This window comes from Nuphar pumila, chromosome 9 (assembly GCF_984573655.1).
Source record: "Nuphar pumila chromosome 9, dmNupPumi1.hap1.1, whole genome shotgun sequence".
In the NCBI taxonomy this organism is placed as follows: domain Eukaryota; kingdom Viridiplantae; phylum Streptophyta; class Magnoliopsida; order Nymphaeales; family Nymphaeaceae; genus Nuphar; species Nuphar pumila.
This window is the reverse complement of record NC_143257.1, coordinates 30,364,412-30,383,717: the sequence shown is the minus strand read 5'-3', so window position 1 is coordinate 30,383,717 and position 19,306 is coordinate 30,364,412. Positions and strand designations below refer to the sequence as shown.

Sequence of the window (19,306 nt, the reverse complement as noted above, 5' to 3'; positions counted from 1 at the left end):
GATTATCTCGAATCACATCCGCTATCGGGGTATCTACATGTCTCGCAGGACTCGATACCGGCCTCGATAGACGAGATACGGGTTTCTCAACAGAACACCCGCTAAGAAGTTCGCTCGAACCCCCAATTCGGGATCACCCGAGATATGCCAAAAAAACGAGTAGAACCAGCCAGCCACATCCTTCCAAATGCTTTGATTCGGAGCAGTCTTTGATGCTTTTGCACAGCTCCCTGAAATCTCAAGTCGACTCTGCAGGACTGCACATACGAAGAGTCAGGATCCTTGCGAGGTATCCCTCTCCTTAGACGAGGATGTGTCGCTCGCTCCCAACTGAACTCTTGTCGCAAGAGGGAGAGTGGCAAATGCCCCTTGCATCTTCCACGAGGATGCCTTTAAGGCATACGCAAAGAGCAAGAACATGCACATCATCTGCAATAGCAAGGCAATACCAACACATATGCAAAAGCAAGAGCCTAGGCGCAAAGCGCGACGGCAAAGTAAAGGCGGTAAGCAGAAGTGCAACGCAAACCCCCGGCACAACGCGCAACGGCAAAGTAAAGACCGTAAGCAGGAGTGCAACGCAGAACCTTTGCGTGATGCACGACGGCAAAGTAAAGGACAAGGATCGCGAAACCGCGTCCTTGAGTTAAATGTGTACTCATATAAATATATATGATATATATGCATATATATTTATTTAATTGTCCTTTTTAGTTAATTGAACTCAATTCAATTGTCCAAGTCTTCTGTGCAATCTTCCCCTACCTTTTAGAGTTGCAAACTTGCTGTCGTCCGCGGATGTACGCTATTGGCGGCTCGGGTCGCGGAGCACGAGCAAGATCCGTCGCACGAGCTGCAAAAGTAACGATCTTAGCAAGCCACCACCAAAAATAAAAGGTCAGGGGCACTGTCGTCGTCCTGACGTAAGAGAAGCAGAGGTAGAGGCATCGTGCACATGCGCACCTGCTATAAGCGCAAGAAGTAGGGGCAGGGCCACGAGCCCCTGCTGACATGTTGTCAGCGAACAACGGGGAGGCTTCGCCCTGCCAGCCAAGAGAGCAAGGAAGCGAGGCCCTTCCCTGCAAGCCACTAAGGGGGAAGCAAGAGGCCGCACCTTGTCTTTCAACAACGAACGGAGGCCCGCCTGATGCCAGGGAAAAGCGAGGCGAGGGGGCTTGCCCCGACCTGCCGAAAAACAGCGAAGGCAGGGGTGATGCCCCTGCCTAACGAGAAAAGAGGCACAGGGAGGGCTCGGCCCCCTCCCTTGCCGTAACAACGAGATGGGAGGGGGCTCAACCCCCTCCCCTGTCAAAACAAAGAGCAGGGAGGGGGCTCAGCCCCTCCCCTACTGTAACACGAAGCAGGGAGGGGGCTTAGCCCCTCCCCTGCCATAAGGGGATGCAGGGAGCAGGGAGGAGGGGCTCGACCCCTCCCTTGCCGTAACAGGAGGCAAGGAGGGGGCTCAGCCCCTCTCCTGCCTAATAGGGAGCAAGGAGGGGAGCTCAACCCCTCCCCTACCGTGACAGAAGAACAGAGAGGAGGGGGGGCGAGCCCCTCCTCTGCCGGAAGAACCACGAAAAGGCACGGGCTCCGCCCCTGCTGAGAAATCCACAAAAGGCAGGGGGACGGAAGCCCCTGCCGTAAAGGTGGGCCGACACAAGGAGCTCCGCTCCCTGCCGGCAAAACAAGAGGAACAGGGGGAGTGGAGCCCCCTGTCGACACAGCAAGTGACAGTGGGCGGAGCCCCCTGCCGACACAGCAAGTGACAGGGGGCGGAGCCCCTTGCCGACGAATGGCAACGCCCCCCTGTCAATCGACCAAAGAGAGAGAGACTGGGGGGAGTCCCCCTGCCGACGACAGGGGGCTCAGCCCCCCCCCCTGTCGGTCGATCCCTCACCGAGAAGAAGAAGTGGAAGAGGTGGCAGAAGGAAAAGAAAAGAGGGGAGGTGGAAGCGTACCTGGGGTCGCCGGCGCCTTCGCAGCAGAGAGAGGGAAGGAGATGGTGGTCGGCGGCTTCGGTCATCTGTGACTGTGGCCGTCGACCGCTGCGGAGAGCGAGAGGGTGACCGAGGGGGAGAGCCGACGAGGCTCTCGTCGATGGCAGCCGTCGATGGTCGCCAGTGGCTGCCAGGGAACGAGGTTGTCGGCGGTCGATGGCGGTGAGGGGAGAGAGACTGAGAGACGAGAGGGGGAAGGAGGTTTCGAGAACCTCCCCCCCTCAGTCGCTGCGTGCTTTTAAAAGCACGCAGCCGACTGATTTACCCAGGTCGGATCCGGGTCCGGATCCGGCCCGGATCCAAAAATCTTTTTTTTTTCAGTTTATTACAATTGCAGTAGTAGTTTCATTGAGAAGCTTGTTTCAAATAACCTCATTCCCAAGTCTAGTTTAGGAATAAATGTTAATGACGACAAATGTTCTAGTTGTCTCTTATGTAAGAGTCATGGTTTACCTTTTCATTCAATTAATAAAAGAGCTTCAAAACCCTTTGAGATTATTTGTTCTGATGTTTGAGGGCCTACCCCAGTTGCTTCTTTATCTGGAACTAGATATTATCTTATATTTGTTGACAGTTATTCTCGTTATACTTGGATTTTCTTTATGAAACACAAGTCTGAGACCTTCAAGTTGTTTCAAAATTTTCACACCTTTGTCAAGAATCAATTTTCTGAAAACATTCTTTGTTTCCAATGTGATGGAGGAGGTGAATTCTCTTCAAGTGATTTTACTAACTTTCTTCAAAGTAATGGAATAAAGAGAAGGGTGTCGTGCCCTCATACACCTCAGCAGAATGGGATTACTTAAAGGAAGCATCGTCATATTGTTGAGAGTGCAATGAGTATGATACATGATAGTAATCTTCTGATTACTCTATGGATAAAAGTCTTTCATTCAGCAGTCCTTGTGATAAATCGATTGCCCATGATTATTTTGGAGAACAAATCTCCTTACCTTTCCCTATTTGAATTTCAGCCCAACTATCATGATTTGCGCGTGTTTGGTTGTGTATGTTATGCTCATGTTGACAGTTTAATGAGACATAAGTTTCAGGATAAGGCCTTAAAGTTCAGGTTTGTGGGATATGCAGATGACTATAAAGGATACAGGTGCTATGATCCTATGAGCAAGCGCATCAAAATATCAAGAAATGTTATCTTCGATGAATTGAATTTTGATCATCGACGCATTACTTCTGAAGTAAATTCCAAAGATGAGGTCTATCATCCTTGGTTGAATTCTGAACTTTTCTCCGGTACTAGTGATATTTTTTCTTCAGACTGTGATCAGAATAATAAAGGATCTATGTCTGTTGATAGGCTGATTGCACAGGAGAGTACAGAGCCATCTTTGGGTCTAGAAAGGTATGAAAGCCTTGTTTATACCCGACGAGAAAGGGATGCACCCACTATCTTTAATCAGGAAATGGATACACCTTCTACATCTACTCCTACCTTTGAGGTTAGTAGACCCACCCGCTCTCGTCATCCGATAGAAAGATGGGTCAGTTAGGAAAATTTTCACTGGACTTTCAACTTTTTCTAATTGCCTTAAGCAAAGAAGATAGGCCCACAACATTTTCTCAAGCAGCAAATTCTAAAAGATGGATTGAAGCAATGAATGAAGAAATGGAGGCTCTACATGAATGTGGTACCTGGGATGTTCCCAGACCACCTGACAGAAATGTAGTTGGGTCGAAATGGGTGTACAAAATAAAGTACAAACCGGATGGGACTATAGAACGGTACAAGGCGAGACTTATCGCAAAAGGATTTACACAGGAGTAAGGATAGGATTATGATGAGACTTTTAGTCCAGTTGTGAAAACGGGAACAATCATAATCATACTATCTTTAGCTGTTGAACATCAGTGGACAATTGGTCAACTTGATGTCAAAAATGCTTTTCTCCATGGAAATTTGAAGGAGGAAGTATACATGGAACAACCCACTGGCTATGCATAAGGCAATCCTGCAAAATACGTAGGCAAATTAAAAAGAACGATATACGGATTGAAGCAGGCATCCCGTTCCTGGTTTGATAGTTTCTCTCTTGAAATACAAAAATATGGTTTTAGGTGATCTCTCCTTGACCATTCCTTGTTTATATTCAAGAACCAAGATGTGGTCACTCTGCTGTTAATATATGTGGATGATATTGTCATCACAGGTAATTCCAAAGTTCATATTGAGGAGGTCAAACATCTCTTGAATCAGAGATTCAAAATGAAGGATCTTGGAAAACTGCGATACTTCCTTGGAGTTGAAGTTGACAGTACTTCTGAAGGAATGACTCTCACCCAACATAAGTACACTATTGATGTTCTTAATAAGGCAGGTATGAAAGATTACAAACCCTTGGGAACTCCTAGCGTCCTTCACCAGAAACTCAGTTCTCAAGATGGAGATCTATATGAGAATCCTACAAAATGTCGTAGCATAATAGGCATGTTGCAATATCTTACTTTCACTAGACCTGATATTGTTTACTCAGTAAATCAGGTCTCTCAGTTCATGCATGAACCCCGTGAAGGACATATGGAAGCAGTTAAACGGATACTTCGGTACTTGAAGGGAACGGTTGGGGATGGCCTTTTGTATAGAAAAAGGACAAATGAGCAAAATGAACATGAAATTATTGTCTATACTGATGTAGACTGGGTGGGAGATCCAGATGAACGCAGATCTGTATCCGGCTATTGTATGTTTGTTGGGATGAATTTGGTATCCTGGAATAGTAAGAAACAAAAGGTTGTTGCTAGATCAAGTACAGAATCCGAGTGCAGGTCAATGGCAGCCGCTACTGCTGAAGCTACCTGGATTAGGCACTTACTGACAAAAGTGGGAGAATCGATCTCTCGATCCCTCCTTTTATGTGATAATCAAAGTGCCATCAATATGTCCTTTAATCCCATTTATCACAGTCGTGCCAAACATATCGAAATAGATAAACATTTTGTGAGACAAAAGGTAGAAGAGAAGGAGATTGAGCCTGAATTTGTACGGACTACTGATCAAGTGGCTGATATATTTATAAAAGGATTGACTAAAGACAGGTTTTGGATGTTAAAAGGCAAGTTGTTCGTGGTTCAAAACCATGCACAACTTGAGAGAGGGTGAAAAGACGTGTTTGGGTCACGGGTCACGGGTCACGGTCCAGACCCGTGACCGTAATCATGTGTTATATTCCTTCATTAATGGCACATGTGTTATTGTATTCTGTTGTAAAAGGGTATTTTAGTACCCTAAAATCTTTGTATCAGTAATAGCATATAATGAAAGGTTCAGCAGCTGATTCCTCTATTGGGAATCTGGTTTTCTCTGCAGCTCCTTCATATCTTTCTCTCTATTCTTCACCCTTCACGCACGATGAAACTCTGGTTTTATAAAATCTAACATACATATCATTGTTCTTTGGGGTATTATTGTAAAGTAGTTATAGGTGCAAAGTCAAAGATTTTTGTCTTATAGTGAGGCTAGGGAGGTTGACTCTTGTAACCTCTTTACTTTTTGTTTTTCAGTGAAGTTCTAGTTATGCCTCTCGTCTTCTTGTCCATTGTGTGTGCCCTAATTTCTTGCATTTACAATATCCCAATGTGGGAACGTATTATCTCTTCCACTATATATATTCTCATTTATGGTGACGAGGAAACCCTCACCGAGGACTGAATCACTTAATGGGCCTGGCCCACCATAGATGAGGAGATGACCACCCCTTCACTTGCCCCATCCACGATAAAGCTGTGGAGACACCCACGCGCCAGCAGGGTTCAATCCAATGTCTTCATCTTAACGCCCTTATGCATACCCTGCTGGACCATGTGGGCAGCCTCCGCAGTGGTCACTATATATATTCTTTAATATGATAAAGTTACAAAATTGACCTAGCATATATTACAAGAAATACATACCAGTTACGGATTATTAAGGAATAAATATACTAACACAACTAACACGATTTTCCATGTCACAAACATAATATGTATCTGGATCTAGACATGAACCAAACCCAATAATCATGTTTTGATAAATTTTCATTGTAGCTCTTTCACCTAACACATTAAAGTTTACAGGCATGTTTGCAAACCTGTGAAACACTTTCATCCATGAGAAAGTGGGTCATTTTTATTCAGGTCAGAAAGTTTTTCATAGCTTTGCAAACATATTCATTTTCTCAGGACAAAATGACTGAAAAAGATGTATTTTTCGCATGTGCGAAAGTTTACTTGTGAAAGCTTTCTCCATCCTTTGGTCACGAGGAAACAATTCATAGCCACTTTATCAAGCACAGTGTTCTATTTCCCCACGTGCAAACATGCAGTACATGTCAAAAGTCATTATAAAATCAGTACCACTTGGGGATTATCTACTACATTAAACAAGATTTTTAGCCCAAAACTGTGAACACAACTGTACCTTCGAAAACCTTGGGCCCTTCAATCTTATCTTTGAAGAACGTCTTCCTACTTTTCTATCTAATTGGTGTTCTAATCTGAATCATGTATGTCCTATTTCAAGATTGATCTGTTTTGACCTCAAGTGCAATATTGGCTTGAATTTTTTCTTGCTTAGTCATATTGGAAGTGTCTCAAGCACGATCCTACAGTATGGAAGATTCCCAACATGTGCATATGAAACTCTTCATCAATAGCAGTTCACCAGCATGCCAAGATGGTCAGCTCTTAACAAAAAGGAATGGAGAGTGCCTCCAAGGGCATAATGTGTATCAGTGTGTTTTTCTGAAGAACAAAATTACTTGACTTACAAACAGGTGGAGACATGAAAGAACTCATAATCCTATGACTAAGAATATTATTGATACAAACCCACTTTCATCAGAATACAAGTGCAGCAAAACTCCTGTCAAAGAATCATCAATGAAACTATCCTAGGTAGAGTTGGAAAAAAAATCATAAAACTTGACCAATATTTCACAACTTCAGGTAGTAGCAAGTTAAGACAAATTAAGGAACCATATAACAACCATCCTCTTGAAGAATTCATGACGATTTTACAGATCTTTCCCACCAGATATAGAAGAAAAGACAGCTAGATAAAGAGTTCTGCATTTGCATAAGGTTGCTGAAATACCTTGATGTCTACCATATCTCTGGCAATCTCCATCAGCTACCAAGCCTTTATCTGTGATAACATGAACTAGCACAGGCCCAGTTGAGTCCAATGAAGCTACTTCTTGGAGAACACAGACAAGATCGTTAATATTGTGACCATCAACAGGGCCTATGTAATACAAGCCAAGCTCTTCAAATAGTGTGGAACCAGGTGGACCAATCATCCCACGAGCATACTCATCAACTTTTGCAGCCAGTTCATGCATTCCTTTACCAAAACTTTTGGTGACACCCTAAAAACAACAATTCAAACAATGTCAACATCTATTTACAATCCAAAGCTGAGACAATGATGAATTTTGGGCTTAGACATAATTTGTAGAACAAAAGTTAAACTGATGGTTAATATCTTTTACTTCCAAGTCTCCAAGAAATAAAATAAAACCCTGAAAATGCCATAGAACTTAGAAATTATGAAAATATTCTAACCCTAGGGATAATAGACCCCAACCAGAAGCTTTATAAAAGTGCATGACTAGACAATAAGAACGCTTTGTCCTAAAATACAGTCTATAATGAAATTAAAAAAAAAAGAGACTAAAGAATACAAGCCACTAAAGAGGCAACAATTACACAAGCCACTAAGGGCTAAACAAGTCAAGAGAGCACAAGCAACTAATGGGCACAAGAGAGCAAATTAAAAACATAATTTGTTATTCATAAAAATGCTCTAGAAAATCATGTCTCACAATGGCAATAGTCTCATATACATACATGAGGGAGTAGAGAGAGAGTTCAACTAGCCGTTGGGCTAGTCCAACAGCTAGTTGAGCTAGCCATTGGAATAGCTCAACAGCTAGTTGTGCTAGCCCCAATGGCTAGAAAAAGATCACAAAAATGCCCCTAATAGGCATTGCCTATTATGAAATAAATAACAATACAAATAAAAAAAAGATTACATAGAAAACCTAATTTACAATCTATGAATGTATATATATATATATATAATATTTTAACACTCCCCCTCAAACTTACAGTGTGACAACCGAAAGTTTGTTAAGAAGAAAGATCAAGTGAGGTGAAGGCAAGGCCTTGGTGAAAAAGTCTGCAAGTTAATATTCAGAAAACAGATAGGGCAACTCTATCATTTCTCCCAAATATTCTTATTGAACATAGTGATAGTCCATCTTTATATGCTTTCTGCGTTCATGAAAGGTGTGGGTGCTAGCTACGTAGATAGCACTCTTATTGTCACAATACAACTTCGAAGGATTGAGATGATGACTCCCACATCTTTGAGAAGGCTTCTGAATCAAACAATTTTCATAGTTGTCGTTGCCATGACACGACATTCCGCTTTCATTGAAGATAACGAGATTTTTTGTTGCTTCTTCCAACTTTAAGAAATGAGTCCCCTAAAAACACATAAAAATTAAGACTTTGACATTTGAATTTCCTCTCCAATTTGCATCAATATAAGCAATTAATTCTAAACAGGAAGAGGAGGATGAGAAAAGCCCTTTAGTGATGGAATTATTAATATATCTGATAATTCTTAATATTGTACTCATATGTATAATTGTTAGTGCGTGTTGAACTGGCTTGCTATATGAATTGCAAGAGCTATGTTCGGCCTTATGATTGACAAATAGGTTAGCAACTCGATCAACTGTTAATATAGCATTAGATCTTCAAGAAGTGTTTCATCTTTCAGACTCATTTTTGCATTGACAACTTCAGACATATCTACTTTCTTTTCATCTGAAATCCCTAACCGCGCTATAATATCCCGCCAACTTTAATACCTAAAAAATACCTTAAATGACCAAGATCAGACATATCAAAATGATTTTTAAGAATAACTTTGATTTTTTATATTCCCTTTTTATCACTTTTATTAATAATCTTATCATCCACGTATAAGAGGATGAAAACACTGAAACCTATATCTTTAACAAAGATAACAGTGTCAGTAATAGCAAGATCTATAAACTAAGCTTATTATTACCTTGTTGAGCCTATCATACCAAGCTTTAGGGGCTTGTTTACTCTCATATAAAGTTTTTCTTAGTCGAAGAACTTTCCCCTTCTCAATCACAAGACCAGGAGCAGGGTCCATGTACACTTCCTCATGTAGGTCAAAAAGGCGTTCTTAACATCTAATTGATAGATGGGTCATTTCCTAATGGATGCTAGAGCAAGGATCCTAACACTAGTTGTGCGTGCTATAGTTGAAAATGTTTCCTCATAGTCTATCTCGTATTCTTGAGAATAACCTTTAGTTACTAATCTAGCCTTATACCTTTGTAAAGATCTGTCTGATTTAGTCTTAACTTTAAAAAAAAGTCTTTTTCCCTGTTGGTAGAGGTTGTATTTCCCAAGTTTTGGCATTTTCTAGTACATCAAGTTCTAAGTTCATAGCATTTATCCATTAAGAAAGATCTTTAGCCTCACTGTAAGATGAAGGTTCATCAAATGAATGAATGGACATAAGGATAGCTCTATATTTCGTTGCAAAATATTCATAAGAAACAAATCTACTAGGAGGTCTGTAACGGCCCGAACGATTTCAAACCAAAAATACCATAAAAAAAATTATAAGGTTGAATCGATTCTTTTTTTTTCTTTGTTTTTTTTTTCTAAAATGTAATAATGCAACGGTCTCATCAACGAACTCCTTTCAACTGTACCAAGTACTAGACGGCCCGCCTGAGCGTGAGCATGTCTTAGCCTCCTAGTACCAGATCCAGTACAAAACCATCCATTAATGACTCCGATTGAACCATTATATAAAAAAATTAATTAATATACCAAGTTTCTCATCATTGGCTTCGCCTTAATCGAATCAAGCTCTAGGGAGTCGGCCTGTGCATGCACCGGCGTTTAGTAGCTCCACAGAATAAGATTCGAAGTTAAAGCATCCAACTGATAAAATCCTTATGTTATTATTAGGTGAGTAAACACAGCAGAAAAACATTGATTTTTTAAATCAATTTTATAAACTGGTTTCTTGGTTAAATCTCCGAACACATTACATTAAGAGACTACTCCCATCACATATCCGAATAGACATTGAATATGCACAAAGTAATTGAAATTCAGAATTAAACTTGTTGCGACCACGTTTGAGTACGCAGGATATATATATATATATATATATATATATATATATATATATATATATATATATATATATATATATATATATATATATATATATATATATATATATATATAGAGAGAGAGAGAGAGAGAGAGAGAGAGGACGAGAGAGGGAAAGTTCATTCTTCTATTAGGGTTTAATCTCTACTTAAATAGAGATTAAACAAGAGCACCAAATTACAAAACTAACCCTTACACAATATATAATAACGTGTAAACCCAAAATGCCCTTATAGCATGTCTCAACACTCCCCCTCAAGCTGGAGCATAGATATCAATCATGCTCAGCTTGTCACAACAGTGAGAGAAACTCGGCCTCGCCAGAGCCTTGCTAAAGACATCAGCTACTTGATCTTCGGAAGATACATGATCGGTGCAGATATACCCGGCCTGAACCAAGTCGCGAACATAGTGACAGTCAACCTCAATATGTTTAGTCTTTTCATGAAACACTGGGTTGTTGGCAATATATGTAGCAGCCCTATTGTCACACATCATCAACATAGGTAGGGATACTTTTACCTGAAGCTCAGTCAAAACTGATTTTACCCACATAATCTCAGCTGCGGTATGGGCCATCGCTTGGTATTCAGATTCAGCACTTGACCTGGCTACAACGGTTTGTTTTTTACTCCTCCAGGAAACAAGATTTCCTCCCACAAACACACAAAATCCAGATGTTGACTTCCTATCTTCAACATACCCCGCATAATCTGCGTCAGTGTAAGCAACAACGTCCAAGGAGGGATTTCGTTCAAACAATAGATCTTTACCAGGAGATGACTTTAAGTACCTGAGAACCATCATAGTTGCATCCCAGTGAACTTTGATAGGTTTGTCCATGAACTGACTGATTTTACTCACGGCTAATGAAATGTCAGGTCTAGTAACAGTCACATATAACAACTTACCCACCAAGGATCTAAAGTCGGTACTATCCACATAGTCAGACTTCTCATCAAACATGTGAGTTTTGGGATCCATTGCTATGTTAGCTGGCTTAGCTCCTAGCATTCCAGTCTCTTTTAATAAATCCAACACATACTTTCTTTGCGATAAAACTAAGCCCTCTTTGTTTCTTGCAACCTCGATACACAGAAAATATCGAAGATGACCAAGATCTTTCGTAACAAAGTGTTTCTGAAGATGATCCTTTGTTGCAGAAATATCTTGGGCATTGTGTTAAAATATATGTAATTCATATATATGTATATGTTTATATACATATATATTTGTATTATCTAAAATACCCGATAGGGGTATTTTAGTCATTTCACAAGTACCCGATAGGGGTACTTGTTTCTTTTCTTTATTTTTGTAAATTCTTTTTTTCTTTTTTACTTTTTATTTTTTGTATTTTTGCCCACCTAAAAGGGGCCCCACCATGGAGTCGATGGGGCCCCCAACGGTCACATTTGTGACCGTTGGGGGCTCCCAACGACTCCATGGGAGCCCCTAGGTGGCTCTTCTTTTAAGGCCATAAGGCCACTCCTCCTCTCCTTCTTTTGTGTATAAATAGGGGTGAACCCCTCTTGTATTCTTTACTCTTGAGAGCTCTCTCTCTTTTCAATAAGAGACATTTATATTTTTATGTTGTGTCGCCTCTTGTGGGTTTGGGTGTTAGCCCTTTTGTTTGTTCATTAGTGGATGTTGTAAGTGCTTAATGCACTCTTTGCTTTTCCGCATATTTCATTACATGGTATCAGAGCCTTGTGTATGCTCTTCTTCTTAATATAGCTAGTTGTGTAGTAGCTAGTTGTGTAGCGATATTTTTTTCTTATTGTAGCTCTCTTCATTTATCCTCTTGTGAGTGACTAAAATGGAAGGAGAACAAAAGATTGATCTCTCATTCAAGCTCAATGGCTCCAACTACATGATGTGGGCCGCCGCCATGGAGAACAACCTCAAAGGTAAAAAACTTTGGGGATACGTTATGGGCACCATTCCGGAACCACAACTCCAACTAACTAAGATAGATGGTGATCAAGAAAAAGCTCTTGAAGGAAATGCCCGCATGAAGGCCATTGAAGATCACCAATCTAAAGTGGAAGATTGGGAAAGTAAGCATGTCAAGATTCTTGCTTGGTTCATGAACAATGTGGAGCTCAAGATTTGCGCCAACATTGTCAAGTTTCGGATGGCTAATGAAGCATGGTTCTTTATGAAAGGTATGTTTACTCAAAAAGACCTTGCTCGTCAATTCTTTCTTCAAGAAAAAATCCGGACTATCAAGCAAGGAGAAATGAGTGTAAGGGATTACTTTAGCACTCTTGGTCCCCTATGGGATGAGCTATCTTTACTAGAACCAAAATGGGTTTCTAGTGTGGATGTGGAATTAAGGAGAGAACAAATGGAAAAAGAGCACTTTTTCCAATTTTTACATGGGCTTAGGCCCGAATATGAACAAGTTAGATCTTCCCTCCTACATAGATCTAAGCCTCTTCCCTTGGAAGATGCCATAGCCGAAATATGCCAAGAAGAAACTCGTCTTGGCATGATTAAAGGAGGAGATGATGTCTTGGCCGTATCAAAACCCGGCAACCATATGAAAGCTTACAAACCTCCACATTTTGGAAGGCAAAATAATTATAATGGCAACTATAGAAAAACCATTTGCCATCATTGTCAAGAGTCGGGTCATATAAGACATAATTGCCCTAAGTTGAATGAAGCACCTAAAAATAAAATTGCTTCCGTTGAAGAAGCTACTCAAAAGAAAGAGAAAACCATCAAAGGAAAGGAATCTTTTTCTCTTGCTCAACTATCGGAAGCACTACAAACTCTACTCAAGATACCATCAACCTCGGGTGCCGCCATAGCTTCTTCCTCTCCTCCAGGTATGTCTTCTTGGATCCTTGACTCTGGAGCTTCCTTTCATATGACCCCACTTGAAAATGAGCTTTCCGATTTGTGTAATAATTATAAAAACTCCTATGTTTCAACTGCCGATGGTACATCTTTACAAGTAAAAAGTTTTGGAACGTTAAACTTTTCAAAAGATTTCTTTGTGCCAAACGTGAGAGTTGTACCTCAACTTAATTTAAATCTCCTCTCTGTTGCTCAAATATGTGATCATGGATGTGAAATCTCCTTCTCAACTAAGGATTGCTCTATATAGGATCTCCGGTCCGGGAAGCAGATTGGGCAAGGCCATAGGAGGGGAGATCTCTATTACATGAGCAACTTGAAACTCCCCACTAACTCTTTTTGTAACCATGTCCAAGATAAAAATATTGAAATTTGGCATCAAAGACTTGGACATCCAAGTTTCTCAAAAATGTACTCCTTTCCATTTGGAAAGAAATTTTGTAATGAGAAACATTTTGTTTGCAAGAATTGTATTTTTGGCAAAATGAAATCCACTCCTTTTCCAAACCGAACTTTTGTGTCCAAAAGACCTTTTGAGTTAGTCCATTCGGACGTTTGAGGTCCTTCCCCGGTCATGTCTAAAGGAGGGTACTCCTATTACGTTACTTTCATTGATGACTACACTAGGTATGTATGGATCTACTTTCTTAATTTAAAATCTGAAGTCTTTGACTTCAAAAAATTTCATATGATAGTTAAAAATCAATTTTCAAGTAATATATCTACTCTTGGATCTGATTCGGGTGGAGAATATTTATCAAATGAATTTCAAAATTATTTAGAAGTAAATGGAATTTGTCATCAAAGATCGTGTCCTAGGACTCCCCAACAAAACGGCTTGGCCGAAAGAAAGCATAGACACATCATGGAAACCACTAGGACACTCCTTATTTCCAAAGAAATTCCTAAGAGTTTTTTGGCCGAAGCGGCCTTAACCTCAACTTACTTAATAAATAGAATGATATCTTCATCCTTACAAAATACATCTCCATATGAAAAACTATTTGAAAGAACACCCGATTTCAATAGATTAAGAATTTTTTGATGTAAATGTTTTGTCCTTACACATAAACGGGACAAATTATCTCCTAAAGCTATTGAATGTGTTTTCTTGGGATATGGAAAAAATCAAAAGGGTTTTAGATGTTTTGACTTGAAAAATAACAAACTCTATGTAACCAAAGATGTAACCTTTTTGGAAAATGAAAATGGTTTTGTGAAAACTAAAGATATTGACGAAAGTGAATATGCTTTTTTATTTGATCTTCTATCTCAAGAAGATGAGACTCTTCAAGAAGAGGAAATCTCTAATGAGTCTTTGAATGATCTAGAGGATATTACTCTTGACAATGTTGTAGATGAAAGTGATAGACCAATCCAAACCTATGTTAGGCGTGGTCAACAAACTCAAATGAGCGCCTTAGAAAAATACTCTCAAGGATCCAATATAGAAGAAACCTCTTTAAGGAGATCCAGTCGGATCTCCAATCCTCCTAATAGGTTTGTTTCCTAGGAGTCCCTAACTCCAAGGTATAGAGCGTGTTTAATTGTGTTGCACTCATTTCATGAACCTTCACACTATAATGAGGCCAAAAACATTCCCCAATGGGTTGAAGCCATGAACTTAGAGCTTAGTGCCCTTGAGAAGGCAAAAACTTGGGAAATAACTTTGTTACCCATTGGAAAGAAATCAATTGGATGTAGATGGGTCTTCAAAATTAAAACTAAGAGTGATGGTTCATTAGAACGTTATAAAGCCCGGCTAGTAGCTAAAGGATATGCTCAAGAATATGGTATAGATTATGAAGAAAACTTCGCACCTGTTGCTAGAATGACTAGTGTTAGGACTCTTATTGCCATTGCATCAGTGAAAAAATGGCCTATCTATCAACTAGATGTTAAGAATGCATTTCTAAATGGCGAATTAAATGAAAAAGTTTACATGGATCCCCCACCAGGAGTATGTATTGGTAAAAATAAATTTCTCAAACTTAAAAAGGCATTATATGGTTTAAAACAAGCCCCAAAGGCTTGGCATGATAGATTTAGTAATGTAATGATAAGTTTGAATTTCCGTTCATGTTATACTGACACTGCTTTGTTTGTGAAAAGTGCTACTTTATGTTGATGATGATCATCACTGGAAGTGATGAGCAAGGAATTTATCATATTAAGAAAGTTTTAAAAGAACATTTTGACATGTCTGATCGAGGGTACATTCTCTCTCAGATGAAACTGGCTGCTGACATTTGTTCCAAATCTGGTATCTCCGATGATAAGAAGACAGAAACCCCTGAAGTCATCAATGCAAAATTAAGGTTGGAAGATGGAACACCTCTCGAGGATCCTACTCCCTACCGGCAACTTGTTGGATCTCTAACCTACTTATCCATTACTCGGCCAGACATAGCTCATGTTGTCCACTCTGTCAGTCAGTTTCAACATGCACCTACTGTAAATTTTCCTTGTGTTCCTGTATTGAGAAAGAGAAGAGAAAGAGAAAGAGAGAGGGAGAGACAAGGGAGAGATCGACTTCGGCTGTCACGATTTCAGTTAAAGAAATCGTGACCTAAACATGCATTTAAGCTTACATTACACTATGGGTCGGGTCTGGTATATCCAGACCCGATAACTAAATACATCTTTACATACATGGACGGTGACATGGATCGGGTCGGATCCTGCACCTTTTTCACCCCCCCTCAAGTTGATCATGGTTTTGGACCATGAACAACTTGCTTTTAAGCATCCAAAAGCGATCCTTGGTTAACCCTTTTGTAAATATGTCTGCAACCTGTCTTTCAGTACTGACAAACTCAGGTTCAATCTCTTTTTCTTCAACCTTCTGTCTCACAAAGTGTTGGTCGATCTCAATGTGTTTGGCACGACTGTGATGTACTGGATTGAATGACATATTGATAGCACTTTGATTGTCACAGAGCAAGGTAGTGTGGGAGATCTTTTCTCCTACTTCAGTTAGAAGATGCCTGATCCATGTGACTTCGGCAGTGGCAGCAGCCATGGATCTATATTCAGCCTCAGTGCTTGATCTAGCGATAGCTTTTTGTTTTCTACTGCTCCAAGAGACTAAATTTCTTCCAATTAAGGCACAATATCCTGATGTAGATCTTCTTTCGTCGGGACCTCCTGCCCAGTCTGCATCACAATATACAGTAATTTCGTGCTCGTTTTGGCCATAGGACTGTGGTAAATATATCAATCCATCCCCAATAGTCCCTTTCAGATATCTAAGGATCCTCTTGACCGCTTCCATATGTCCAGTACGTGGCGCATGCATAAATTGAGACACTTGATTGACTGAATAAACAATATCAGGTCTAGTGAATGTGAGGTATTGTAACATTCCTATTATGCTGCGATACCTGGTGGGGTCATCACACAAATCTCCATCATGAGCGCTAAGTTTTTAATGAAGTACACTCGGAGTTCCTAGAGGTTTGCAGTCTTTCATGCCTGCCTTGCTGAGAACATCTACGGTGTACTTGTGTTGAGTGAGTGTCAATCCAGGAGCCTGGTTGTCAACTTCTACACAAAGGAAATAACGTAGAACTCTAAGGTCTTTCATTTTGAACCTTTGACCTAATAAGTCTTTTATTTCTTGAATGTGGTCCGCAGAGTTTCCTGTGATGATAATATCATCGACATAAATTAATAATAGAGTGGTTACAGACTGGATTTTAAAGATAAATAATGAGTGGTCCAGCATGGAACGTGAAAATCCATGTTTCTGAATCTCAGATGAGAAGCTATCAAACCAAGAGCGAGATGCTTGCTTCAGGCCGTAGATGGCTCTTTTTAACCTGCATACATGGGTTTTACAATTTTGTTCTTGATATCCAGGGGGTTGTTCCATGTATACCTCCTCCTTCAAATCCCCATGTAAGAATGCATTTTTTACATCAAGCTGACTCAACTTCCATCCATGTTCAACAGCCAAGGAAATGATAATTTGAATCGTTCCCATTCTTACAACCGGACTAAAGGTCTCATCATAGTCTTGCCCTGCTTCTTGAGTAAATCCTTTTGCTACAAGCCTTGCTTTATATCGTTCAATGGTTCCATCTGGCTTGTACTTGATTTTGTAGACCCATTTGCATCCGACAACATTTTTGTCAGGTGGTCTGGGAACAACTTCCCATGTTTCACATTCATGCAAGGCTTGTATTTCATCATTCATGGCTTCTACCCATTTCATAGAAGTTGCTGCCTGATAATACATGATGGGCTCTTCATCCTTATTGATGGCAGTTAAAAACAATTGAAAATCCAAGGAGAAGTTGTTATAACTAACCCACCTGTCAATAGGATGTCGTATGCGGTTTGATTTTCTGACTGCGAGGGTATGAGGAGTAGGATTGGCGACTGAGACCTGATCTAAATGGCTTGATGTTGTCGGTCTTTGTCTGGAATAGACAATGCCTTTGTATCTGCCCGGTACTTCCTCTGCATTCTGTGACCCCGACGTCCCAGTGTTCTCAAAAACCTCTTCTTCTTGTTGCACGCAATCTGAGGAACATGTTTCATTGGAGCCAGCAAAAAGTTCTGAGCTTAGCCAAGGATGGTAAATTTCAGTTGACATACTCGTGTTAGCTCTGTGATCAAAATTTTGTTCATCAAAGACAACATTTCTTGAGGTTCTGATACGTTTGTTGGTGGGATCATAACACCTATATCCTTTGTAGTCATCTGCATATCCCACAAATCTGCACTTTTGGGCTTTGTCTTGAAACTTGTTTCTCAGGGACTGATCGATATGCACATAGCAAACACATCCAAAACACGCAGATCATAATAACTAGGATAAGTTCCAAAAAGACAGTGATAAGGAGACTTATTTTCCAGAATAACCATAGGCAGTCTGTTTATCACATGCACGGCAGAATGGAAGGCTTCTGTCCATAAGTTGATGAGAAGATTGCTGTCATGAAGCATACTCATGGCACTTTCAACAATATGCCTGTGTTTTCGTTCAGCAATTCCATTTTGTTGAGGGGTGTGAGGACAGGACACCCTTCTTCCTATTCCATTACTTTGAAGAAAAGAGATAAAATCACGGGATGAGAATTCCCCACCTCCATCACATTGGAAAAATTGAATGGACTCAGAAAATTGATTTTTGACAAGGGAAAAAAAATTTTGAAACAAAGAGAAGACTTCCGACTTATTTTTTATGAAATATATCCATGTGTATCGAGTATAGCTATCAACAAAGATTAGATAGTATTTGCTCCCAGATCCAGAGGCAACTGGGGCTGGTCCCCATACATCAGAACAGATTATCTCAAAAGGTTTTGGAGCTCTCTTATTAATGGAATGAAAAGGCAATACATGACTCTTGCAGGAAAGACAACTGGAACATTTGTGACTGTTCTCATCCCTATTTAGACTTTCTTTTGGAATGAGATTATTAGATACAAGTTTCACAATGAAATGACCCCCACAATGTCCTAATCGACTATGTCATAAGAATGGCTTATTACATTCAGAAATACTAAAAATATTAGCAGAAGAGAATGAACACGACTCTAATGAAGGCTCTGAATTCAGGTGGACAGGGCGGACAGCATGACAAGGAGCTTCTTCAAAGACATACATATTGCCTCGTCTCTTTCCTTCAGCGAATGTTTCCCACGTGCGAAGGTCCTTGACCTGCACAGAGAAGGAAGTGAATTCAACTGAAGCATTATTATCATCAATAAGTTTGGAAAAAGAGACAATATTTTTCTTAATGTCAGGAGCATGAAGAACGTCAGAAAGAGTAAGAGTGGAATGTGACATGGGAATGACAGTTTTTCCAACATGAGAAACAGGATGGTGGGATCCATCTCCAATGACAATCTTACTTTTTCCAAAATAAGGAATGGGATTAGAAATCTTACCTGCATCACCTGTTACATGAGTCGATGCCCCTGAGTCGACAAACCAGGTGCCTTCATCGCTCTGCTTCAATTTCAACTCTGACAAGGCAGATATCAACAGATCTTTAATCTCTCCACTGCTTGAGAACTTCCTTTTGTTTTCTGTCTGTGGACCCTTTCCTTTATTCTCTGGATTATGCCAACAATTCGCCTTGATATGCCCCTTTTTATTACAAAGGAAGCAGGTAGGAATGGATCTTGACCCCTGCGCATGAGCTAACATATTTGGAGTGGGAAGCAAAGCACGCCCTCCATGTCCACTTCGCCCTT

At 40.3% G+C, this 19,306-nt stretch overlaps 1 protein-coding gene across 1 annotated transcript in view; it reads right to left on the bottom strand.

The window, feature by feature from the left end:
- The window catches only part of DXPS3 (1-deoxy-D-xylulose 5-phosphate synthase 3), a 140,665-nt gene that overhangs the window by 53,556 nt on the left and 67,803 nt on the right, over positions 1 to 19,306 (bottom strand). The window contains exon 6 of the mRNA XM_090017636.1: positions 7,087 to 7,360. Within this exon, the coding sequence (XP_089873762.1) occupies positions 7,087 to 7,360 (274 nt within the window). The remainder of the gene's footprint in view (positions 1 to 7,086; positions 7,361 to 19,306) is intronic.